The sequence below is a fragment of the Macadamia integrifolia genome, unplaced genomic scaffold, assembly GCF_013358625.1.
Source record: "Macadamia integrifolia cultivar HAES 741 unplaced genomic scaffold, SCU_Mint_v3 scaffold155, whole genome shotgun sequence".
Taxonomy (NCBI): Eukaryota; Viridiplantae; Streptophyta; class Magnoliopsida; order Proteales; family Proteaceae; genus Macadamia; species Macadamia integrifolia.
In genome coordinates, this window is record NW_024868256.1 from 305,965 (window position 1) to 317,946 (window position 11,982).

At 36.5% G+C, this 11,982-nt stretch overlaps 1 protein-coding gene across 10 annotated transcripts in view; it reads right to left on the reverse strand.

Moving 5' to 3' along the window:
* The window catches only part of LOC122064195 (alpha,alpha-trehalose-phosphate synthase [UDP-forming] 1-like), a 39,032-nt gene that overhangs the window by 9,312 nt on the left and 17,738 nt on the right, over positions 1 to 11,982 (reverse strand). For all 10 annotated transcript variants that reach the window (XM_042627920.1, XM_042627916.1, XM_042627919.1 and 7 more), the window contains 2 exons: positions 8,842 to 8,890; positions 889 to 989 (listed from right to left, as the gene is read on the reverse strand). In XM_042627920.1, the coding sequence (XP_042483854.1) occupies positions 889 to 989; positions 8,842 to 8,890 (150 nt within the window). The remainder of the gene's footprint in view (positions 1 to 888; positions 990 to 8,841; positions 8,891 to 11,982) is intronic.

Sequence of the window (11,982 nt, forward strand, 5' to 3'; positions counted from 1 at the left end):
TTTTTTGATAGGCCTAGACCACGACATCTAAGATCAAATTGTGACATGAGAAATAAAAATAGATTAAATTCATATGTAATTATGTATGGTCTCAATCATCTACAAAACACTAGAGAGCTATAGAATGGCTAACCAGTTTTCTAACCAATTAGCATACCGGTTCTAATTGGTTTCAATAAGTTCAAAACTGGATCAGATTGTTTAATAAAAATAGATGAAATTCATTTATATGGTGTAAATCCTGTACAAAACACTAGACTATAGAGCATATATATGATGACAAGACTAACCAGTTTTTTAACCAATTAGCATACCGGTTCTAATTGGTTTTAATCAGTTCAAAACTGAACCGAATCGTTCAATAAACAGTTTTAACTTTTGAACCAAATTTGAACCGATTAGTGAATGGTTTGTTTGGTTTCTGTAAACGATTCCATTTTGCAATGATTCCCTTACCCCCACATATAAATACATATGCCCAAAATATCATAAAACATGTTATTCCCATCATACCCTCACAACAAGTATTCCAACACTCCCCCTCAAGTTGTTGAAGAATAGATATCAAACATGCCAAGCTTGCTTAAGAGGGCTTGAAACAGAAAAATACCGATTCCTTTGGTTAAAAAATCAGCCAATTGCTTAATATTATTTTTTTAGGGGGGGGGGGAGATTCAAGCCTGAAAAATCTGTCCCTTACATTTTGGATAGTATATATTAATTAAAGACCAAAATTTTTAACAATGGATAGGCACCAAACTCAAATGACTTCCTTGTAAGAGGTGAACAATTTAAGGCTTTGGAATGAAACACAAAATAAAAAGCATCTATAAAAACTTAGCATCATTTCAAGAAGCACATACAAACAAAATGGAAACCATTACTTACTTCACTAAGAATTAGAACTCCTTTCTTTGAATCCTGGCATGCCACAAACTCATAACTGACAAGATTCATTCCATCCCTTAATGATGTCACAAGTGCTACGTCTGAGCAAAAGATGTGAACAACAGAATCAAAATAAAAATGGGATTTAGTGAATTATCCTAAGATAGGAAACAAAGGATTTGAGACAAAGCAACATTACAATACAGTATCATAGACAATTCATGCAGATAAATAATTCCACTGATCTATTGATGGCTTTTACAGTAATTAGTACAAAAAAAAGTGTACAGTTAACACAAATAGCTTTCATGATTTGTGAGATAGTCCCCAGATTTAGTGAGACAACTCAAACTCGAGTAATCCTTATCCCAACATAGTTCAATGCATTCAATGACATAGTACATAAAAAATGTTGCATGCATCAGTTTCTAGAGCGACATATCTTGTAGATTCTGTGTTGTTTTTAATTTTTCACATTTTTTCATTATGACACAAATTTCCAACAGTCATTTTTGTGACCAGAATTTATCCCATGTCAAGGAAAGAGTGCACAGAATTGATAATGGTAGTGCTCCTAGGTTCTAATGAATATATAATTGGGTTTGACAATCTTGGTAGTTATGGATCTTATGGTTTGAAGAGCAGATCCTCTGCAATGAAGCATCAAAGGGTCCAACTACAAGGAAAGAAAGCCTCTTAAGAGTGTGCTGGTCATAGTTGTCAAGGCATCGGCTAAGCATTCAGGCACCTTCTCGGGTCAAACGTGATGGCACGCCTTGGTTCATGCAAGAAATGTGACAGCCTTGGACGCCTAGGCATCGCATTGTTCAGCATGCCTTATATTATATCAATTTTTTGATACTTAAGGAGTTTACATCGATTTATGTTTATTACTTCCTTTTTCCTTTATGAATATGCTTACATTTTGTCCTACGCTTTAGGTCATTACTATCATAATCATATCATATTGCAATGAAATGCTATCATTGTTACATTACATATCAGCCTAGGGTGCCTAGGCACCCCCTCCAATGCCTTCGGTAGCCTAGTTGCCTAGACCACCATGGTGCTGGTAAATCTACCTGTGAGGGCCATGACAGAACTCTGCTGCTTTTTTCAGATTCTATTTACCAAGACAATCTGATGCCTTTCCCCACTTCTCCTAACCGAGATCGCAATATTCTACTGTTCACTTATCTGGCCTTTATAATTTATACTACAAAGGCAAGTAATTACAACATCAGAAAGGCACATGACAAAAAGACAAATAGAGGATGTGTTTATGTCTTCTCCTTCCGAGCTGAGGCATAAGGTGAAGCAGTACAAGGCCAGCCCCAAATGGCCCCTAATTGGTCCAGTTGGGCTAAGTGAAAACCAGCCCAAACCATCCCCTTTTCTGGCCATCACCGTAAGTCATAGTTAGGCCCATAATTGGACCCATATTTTGATTATACTTAAGCCCATTGGTCAAGCCTATTTTCTGCCCCATTTAGCCATCGACCGATAGCAAATAGCACTTAAAGAAGATATGTGTCAGATTTTTTGAGCCCCATAGACCCTTGTGTGGAGGAATTTCTAGAGATTGGTTGCTGCAGTCACATGGAGATCTTTGTGGGCCCACAGGGATAGTTGACATGGGAGAGTTACAAGCTGTCAATAGCTTCCGATGTTTTTGAGATTTTAATCTTTAGTTTCTATTTTTATTAGATGTTAATTTCTTGTAAGGCTTACTAGGAATTTGTAATTCAGGTAAAGTAAATGTTTTCATATATGTTATTTCATTTACTTAAGATATTATTCATAAATAAGTAAATACCCCTTATTTGAATCCAATAAAAATAGTTTAAAAATCAAATTCTAAAAGGATAAAAAGTCAACACCCGGTCCAAGAACAAAAACTGATTTTTTTGTTGTATGGGAAATTTTCAACTTTTAAATGCTGGGGTTTTCTCAATTTTTAAAATTTCAAAAATCTTATCATGGTAAACATTGCTAAAAACTAAAAGTTTGGTAAAATAATCTTTTGGTTTGATATCCATAAAATTATTTTCATTTAGGCGATTTAACAGCATTCACACACTTTAAAATAAGTTTGACCGGATACAAAATGGCTCATGTAAAAATAAAATCATTCAACCAGTCAAACTTATTATAGAACAAGAACATTTCTCTAAATATTGATTTTTTAATGATTTGATGTGGCCTAATGTTAATTTTTTATGACATGATGTGGCTTAATGTTGATTTTTTTTATTTTTTTATTTTATTTTTTTATTATGATACAAGGTGTATGTAGCATACTAAATAATGTTAGAAAAGAGAGAAAATAAAAAATAACATGGTCGCCTTAGGCGCCTTGTTCGCCTTAAGGTAGTCAACTTGTCGCCTAAATGCTTAGGCAGCCCTTCAACACCTTGGTTCGCCTTGGTGCTGTTTCCCATGGCAAACTATGCACAAAAGTCGAGGTTACCCTCAATATCACAAATCGAAGACCCAGAAAATCTCGTATCAATCCACAATCCATTCTATCTGGAATGGGAGAAGCTCCTACTCCTGGGCCAACATGTCTTTAGGGCACATTTCCAAATAAGGAGGAAAGAAGGAAAGGAGAAAGCAAGTGATCGATGTCTTTCGGTTCAGTCCCACTGATGTAGATCAAAGCTTGAAGAAGAGGACAAAAATAATAGTCAGAAAATATTGTTCATGCGAAAAGCAAAAATGAATAGCAATTTGTGTCCATATTTCATATTTTAGTTCTCTTTTGTTAGGAGATTTACTTTCCTATTTGGTTCCTTTTATTGTTAGCCAGTTCATTTGATTCTTAGTCTCCAAGTTTTAGGAGTTCAGTTTTCATTTTCCATAGTTGCATTTTCTTTGTAATTAGTTGTCAAACTATTTAAACAACCTCAGACGATTGTGATGCTTTACACAATGAATGAAAAGTTATTCTGTGAGAAATTCTAACTCCTAAATCTGAGATAGGTTTGTTTCATCAACTAGGATAGTTGAGGGTGAGAGACATAGGCTGAGATAGCCATTCTCCCCTTTCTTCTACAATCTCTTCTCACCCACTTCCTTCCTTTTTTTTTTTTTTTTCTTTAAAGTTAAATTTAATCCCTCTAAGATTGCTGATCAGAAGACCCACACACAACCTATTGATTTTTAGTTACAGGGTTTTCCCAGGAAGAATGTTAGAGTGCGTAACTTCCAGGCTAGATCTCTGATTGTTGCAATATTTTGAGGGTCTGTTGAGGACCTTAGGAGAACCACTTGATCCAAATTTGAGGATCATCCAACACTCCCAACTCAAGTTCTTTAAGAATCACCAAAAGTTTCCTTTTTCTTGCAACCAGTAGATCTCTCAATCGAGCCGGCATAAAAAGTTTCCTTTTTGTGTAGGATCCTACTAGGACTGATTACCCTTTAGTAATTTAGTCTTACACCACCCACAAAGACCACACAAGGAAAGATTGGAATCTGACGATTTATGAGGAAGGACTGCGTTGGAAGGCATCTGACTAGAGCTCACCAAATAGTGAAGCTATGGCGATACATGTGAAGCCTGAACCAAACAAGCTAGTGCCAAGAAGAGAAATGATGCAGCACCAACAAAGGTCTACACGAGAAGGACCAAGAAGGTCGACCCAAGTGGCTGACTGGGTCGACCAGATCTGGCCTTAGATAGCCCATGATTTGGGCTAGTGATGGGGGGATATTAGATATTATTTAGTTGCTAATTTAGCCATATATTTAGTTTCTAAGTCATGTCCTAAGTAGTTTTTTATTTCAGTTTCAGATCTAGTTTCCATTTTACAGTTTCAGTTTTAGTTTTGGTAACTTCATGTAACTAGTTTTTAGTAACTCAGTCTTTCTTAATTTCTAAAATCTGAGTTACTATTATTTGTAATCTTCCCCATCATTATTATAAATAAAGAGAAGGGCAGCAATATAGCTCATGACTTGATGAATAAAAAATATGCTGCTGTCGCTGCTTCTCCCTGTGAGATTACTTTGTGTTTGATCAAAGTGTGGGTTGATGTGTGATCCAACGACTCCTTGGGGCGTGAAGTCTAGGAGGTTTTCTTCAAGCTCTATTATTCTCTTTAAGTTCTTCTCTATCCTCAAGGATTAACACTACTGCAACTAGGTATGTTCCATTCGGTTTCTGCCCAGAAATTTTCTGCAAAACAGAGCAATCGGCCCTACTGGAAGAACCAGATCTGGTTGTCGGATTGACCCAGTTTTTTGGTCGAGTGTTCCCTATTGTCCCAGCAGGGTTCGACCCAATTTCTGGCTGGTTCTGTCCAATCAGTTGTGAGCATAGTTGTCACGGCGTCAAATCGATCCAAGGCGGTGGAGGGGTGGCTAATCGATTTGGCGATGAATCGCCCGTTATAGCGTTGCCATGGCGGTCAAATCGCCCATGTGTCATTTTTTTTTCCTTATTTTCTAAAGTTATTTAGTATTCTACTTTTTTATTTCCCCTATTTTCTAAAGTTATTTAGCATGCTACAAGCCTACAATATATACCCTATAACATATAAAACCAACATTAAGCAACATCAAATCATCAAAAATCAACATAGCCCTATCAAAATCACCCTGCATTTTACAAAAAATCGACCGCCTAGTGAATCAGGCGTGACCTGGCGTCCATGGCGGTGTCATGGCGACGCCTATCAGCCAATGGCGACCGCCATTTGTGAGTCATGTAAATCGTAGCACTGCCATGAACTTCTTTTTCCGTCAGGACGCCAAATCGCCGCCTTGGCGATGCCATGACAACTATGGTTGTGAGTTATTAAAAATCACCGAATCCTTGTCTTTTAGTGACCTGCTGTGTCCAGAATTGAAATCGATTGCTGTGACTGCTGTTATACTATTGTCTTAGGACTATGTATCATTATTACTGTTGATTTGGACCTCTAAGAGTCATATGAAGCTCCTGGTTATGTTTATTTAATTACTGTTGTTCTGTCCTAATCAATACTGCTGATCTGAGATCGATGGACTGCTGATTTATTATTGCTTTTGCTGATTTGTTATTGCTGGTATATTGGGTACTTGGTTGTTATTTGGTTTACAAAATCCTGTTGTTTGGGTCTAATTTGATTGTTCAAATCAGTCCTACATTAAGAAAGTTCCCCTGGTCCAAACAAAATCCCATGCTGCTTTGGAGCTAAAAAGACTTGAAGAGGCAGGACCATAAGGTAGTGTCTTCTCTTCTCTACCATGAACTGGCAATGTATGGTAGAAAATTCCACACGACAGTGAGTTGGGAGGTAAAGCGCGACTAGAGAGGTCTAAGAACCAAGAGTTCTGATTTCCACAACCAATGAATATATGGAAAGCCCCAAACTATAAATGGCTCCGGCACTAACCGAGTGAAGAACTCCAATAGGATGCCAATGATCAAGCCAAAGGGAGGTAGAGGTGCCATAAACAATTTGAGTATTTATGGCCCTAATAGAAATTGTCCTATGGGAAAAAATCTTGAACCAGACACAAGAGATGACAAGGGAGAAGCCAGTCTTGTTAAGAAAAGAGCTCGTCTTCATTTTTTTTTGTTTTTTTTTGCTTAGCAACCAAACCACTCCCTATGCAATAGGGAGTTTTCTTTTTTTTGTGGTTCTGAGTTCAACTCCTCTTACCTCCTTGTGGCCACTGAAATGGGGGTGTTTAGTGCTCTTTACTTTTAAGAGATACGATCAAATCATTTTAAAAGACATATTGAAGCGTATCATATCGTATCAAAGATACCCAAGGAAGTGGTCAAGATACACATGGAAATACACTTTGCATAAAAAATAGCATAAATAAGCAATATATAACATGTATCATCCATAAACACTAAAATGGAGAAAACCATATTAAGAAACAAATGCATTCAATTAAATTTTTTATAAAGGATGAAGTTTCTTACAACCTATTGTCGACTTTCTAAGAAATTTTAAAATCTATGAACAAATTGATGCAATAATTTATTTTTTAAGCAATTTTTTATTTTTTTTTTATTACTTTTTTTTTAAACCTAAATCTACTCAAACATAGCAAAAAACAAAAGTAAAACAGAGATTTGGAAAAAAAAAAAATCAAGTTTTTTTAACTTAACTGTCTTGCGCTATGTTTAGCTTCAATGGATATTTTTTATGCTTCAATCATCTAAACATCAGTTTTATTGTAGATTTTGAATCGTTTTCTATTCCAATAATGAAAGGGAGATGATTGTGCAATTGTGCTACAAATTTTGGAAACTTAAGTGCCGTCAGTGGGAAGAACAAGCTCTATTTTGAAAGTGAAATGGGTTCTATAGATACGAATCTTAAGTATCGGTATATATTGGTGAGTATCGGTCGTGTATCGGCCGATATGTATCAATGCGTTTGGATACACTTCATTTTTTGTTTAAAGTGAATAGTATCGGTCCATATTGAATCTGAATCTATTGGCCGATACAACACAATAAGGACAGATACTTTAAACCATGCTTACTTGCTAATTCTGGATGTAAGAAGAAACTTGCTAATTTGAACAATCCAGCCATCGGATGGACTCCAAATTTTGATGTTGTCTTCTCTTCTAATGGTACTACCTTTGATTGGAAGTTGAGAGGCATCTGATGAGTATTTTGTGAATCATGGCTGTTCTAATAAGTTGCTAAATTCTGGTTTTTCTCAGTATCTAATTCCTGTCCATGTCTGTTTTACCTAATCTAGCTGTCAACTTGCTTTGATATTTTAGACACATAAGCCACCTATTAGGAACTCCATTGGACCTTAGTTTCAGTCCCACTGGTTGGGCGGATTGAGAGTTAAGCTTTGTTAATTTTCTGTCATAAGCTGTCAGTTTCAGGTTCACTGTGATTCTGGTTTTTGTAGGTTTGTCAGTATTGATTTATTTCAGCCTACCCTACCTCATCATAAGGTATACTAGATAATGAGGCTCAAGTATCAGTATGAAAGAGGCCTAACACCATAGACATTGTGTTAAGTGTTCTCCTCAAGGCATGACATGGACAAGATGTGTACACATCATCATTGTTCCAAACTTCCAATGACTGAGAATCACTTCTCTTTATTACATTATTTTTGAACCTTTCAAGTGCATGAGATTCTTAAATCAAGTTATAAAGGGTACTTAGAAACCTCCTAAAGAAAGGTATCAGATTTATCTCGTTAAGTTTTCTCAAACACTAGCAAACAAAAATGAACATCAGTCTTCATACCTCAGTACCTCACCTCTAATAAATAACCAAATCAAAATCTTGGAGATTCTACTAGCAGAAGGTGGATCATTTGAAACAGAAGTCATCAAAATCATGGAGATTATATGGTAAGCGATAAGTGCCAATATTCTCCATTAATCTTGATATCTTTCTTTATATTTGTTTCTTACCAAAGATCGTGGTTGTGTTTAGCATTGTTGTAACAAAACAAAATGCAGATCTAAGGTGACTGTAAAGAATCACCTGCACAAGTATGATGACCAATAATCTAGCCCACAATCACTAACATCCAAACATCATGCATTTATTAGTTTTGATTTTCATGATACCATTTTTATTTTCTTTTTTCCCCCTTTAAATTGTCCTTGTTCTAAACATTTTGGGGCTTACTCTTTATGTCAGCCCAATCACTCGCATAGGAATTTTCATTTTAAAGTGATGTTTGACAACACTCTCAACACCACCTTCAATGTAACTCTTGTTGAAGATTCGTTTAATTGTTATGAGAAAACAAAAATGTTTGCTAAAAAATGTCATTAAATCACGATGACAACCCCCTCACCAATGAAAGAGAAAAAGAGAGAGGCTACTTCTTTCTGATTTCAAGCATGGCACCCTTGTTTGTAGAGGAAGAAAATCGGGGTAAAGAATGACGAAGCCAAAAAACGTTGGAGCCTACACTATACAGTTGATTATACGTTCAAGCATATTGTCAGAAAAATGAGTACCAGTAACTGCATAAAGTGCACATAACGCGTGAAAGTCGAGTGATCGATCCTGTAGAAACAAGACAAATATTTCAGAAAATCTCTCATTTCTAGTGAGCATCAACATTTGAAGATGCATAAGTAAAACCACAGGTTCAACAATTCACAAATACATATTTGAAACTATAAAATGAAGCATGCTCAATTGCTAATATTATGCAATTTTCCAAACACTTTTTGATTTGATTTGAACACCGTAAGCCCCCAAAACTTGTTGAAATGGTGAAGATCAGTCATTTTTTATATTAAATGATTTCCACTAACTCATATCGAAGTGAAAAACAAGTTTCAAGTTCCTTCGGTTGCTCTTAATTTCGTATCTCACTCATGGTTGTCTTACAGGTTTAAAGGAGGTGTATCTTATATGTATTGGACCGTAACGGACTGTATCGGACCTGTATCAGACCTTATCGGTCAATACAGGCATTTTTTTAAATAAGATTGCATCGCATTGTATCATATCGATCAAGGTTCTAAACCTTGAGTTTCAACCAGGTTACGACCTTGGTGAAACCGAAATATAGGTTGAAACCAGAGAAATTTCAGGGAAACAAGGTACTTTTCTGGGATATTGAAACCTAGGTTTCGACCCCTAGAAAGTGTTTTTCCGGTCTTCTTCTTCTTCTTCTTCTTCTTCTTCTTCTTCTCTTTTCTAGCTTTCCATGAACTATTTCACAAAAGAACACCCAAAATGGTACTTGTGGTGTTAGCCCAAGTTTGCTATACATTGAATAATGTTGTACAATAGCCTTGCTAATTTTTTATACACACTAAGTCTACATATAACTTAGATACTAGAAATGTAAATAACCTATTAAAACAATCAAAACATCTAACTTAGATAGTAAATTAGTCATACAACACTCACCACTCAATACCAAGAGGAATTTCTAGGCAGCTCCAATCCACAAGGTGCGTACCACTGCAGTTGTCATTGCTGCATCCATAAGATGCATACTACTACAGATGTCATAGACAATTCTTTGAAGGCGTATGAATCCCACGACATGTTTTGGGCCCAATTGTTCTGAAAGTTCATCACCGCCCACATATAAGACCCATCATCAACATGTTGGAGGTATTCCAACTAAGGGTATGGCTCACTGAGACTGTGAGGATGTGGAGGTGGCACACATGGTTGCTTTAAAAGAATCCTACTATACTGATTACTATCTCGAACAAAAAAAGAAGTTTGGGGAAACAATAGTTTTACCTTGAAGCTCTAAGAAGTCCTCTCTAGGTCGATCTGGGTTGATAATGCAAGATAGTAGAAGAAGATTGCAAAAGGGCAAAAATTGATGTTCTATGGCCAAATTCCCCCTTTCTTGGTCAAGACACACAAAACTTGAGAGATTATATCAAAATATAGAAGCAGTGTATGTTTCCAGACAAACATATCACTTATATAGGCATAAGTTGGACCAGTTTGGTCAAACCAGGTGAAACTTGGGAAATTTCGTCAAACCTTGGTCGAGACCAGTAACATTTTGGTTTCGACCCCTTGTTTCGACCCCTGGTTTCGTCTCGGGCTATATTGAAACTGGGAAATTTCGAATTTTCGACCAAAATTTCGAGGAGATTTAGAACCATCGATACGATACGGTCCAATACTTTAAACCAGCCACTTTTATAAAAGCAATCATCTAATTTCCCGGTCTTTACTTTTATGAAAGCAATCTATACGGAACACTTGACAGTATCCCACTAGAAATGAGAAGTTCTTCTCTTAAAGCACCTTCCCACTGAAAACCAGATGTTCCTAGAAGCGTCGCCAAATAACTGGCATTAAAATCATCCCATGCACTTCAAACAAGCAGCTAGCAGCTCTTTCTCAAATTGGCTACTAAAATTGCTCTGTTTATCTATTTTTGTTGGTATAAAGTTGATCGCTACCACTCGACTAGTTCAAAAGGTGCCAGTTAGTGGTATTTTTTCTTTCTCGCCGATGGGACTAAGAAAGCGAAATAAAATATAGCCTGTCTAGAAGTACTTCTCAAAAAAAATCTTCTATCGACGGTTGGTCAATTCTGGAAGCTCCCTCCCTGGCCTCTCCCTCGCTAAATGACAGAAAGAATCTTCTTTTATTCGGGGGGGGGGGGGATTGATAGAAGACTCTCCTTGGACACTATATTGTATCACCCAACATCTATAACCACCTTCATTGTCCCACAACATGATGTCACAAGGGGGGATCAATAAAAGGATTTCTATTGAAAAAGAAAAGGAGGGGGTGGGGGTCAAGAACAAACACCACCATGATCTTGAATAAAGATTTCCACGAAGTTATATGACCTACTTGGACTTCAGCTGGCCTCAAAGTACACCAGTGCAAACAAAGTGGGTCATAAAGTGCATTCAAGAAAGCTCACTTTAAGCCACTACAAAAATGAAAGTTTCGGTGGAACAATCCTATTTGCAGCTTCTCCGAATATAGTGAAAGAACCATTTGAGTCTACTCATGGTTTCAAGTATCTCCGATACCGATACGATACCCTCCGATACGTATCTTAAATTTAGCCGACCGATACGATACACACCGATACGATACATAAAATTTTTAAATCCTTTCGTATCGATATATATCCCCTACAATACATACCGATATGCATCAATACACCACCAATACACATCGATACGATACAATATGCCTCGATACAACTCTATGGAAAATATAAAATTGAGATAAAATGTATGTTTCGGTATGTATTGGTACGTATCGGTGAGTATCGGTATGTATTGATCAGTACGTATCGGTATATATCGACATGTATCGGTGAGTATCGATATATATATCGGTACGTATCGGTGAGCAACGATACGTATCGATGAGTATCGGTATGTACCGATACAGTGCGCTACGGTCATATAATGGCCAAGATGGGTAATTTTTCAGAAAAACACGATTTTTTGAAGGGTTTTTGTTCCAAAGTTGCTGTCAGCCATATTTCTCTAATTAAAGTGAAAATCAATGTTGGGAACAAGGATTTTACATTTATGGGACAACTACAAACCTTGAATTCTTAGTACAATACCCTCAATTTAGTGTTTATGCATAATACATGTTATCAATAGCTTTTTTTAACAAATTCTTTATGCAAAAGT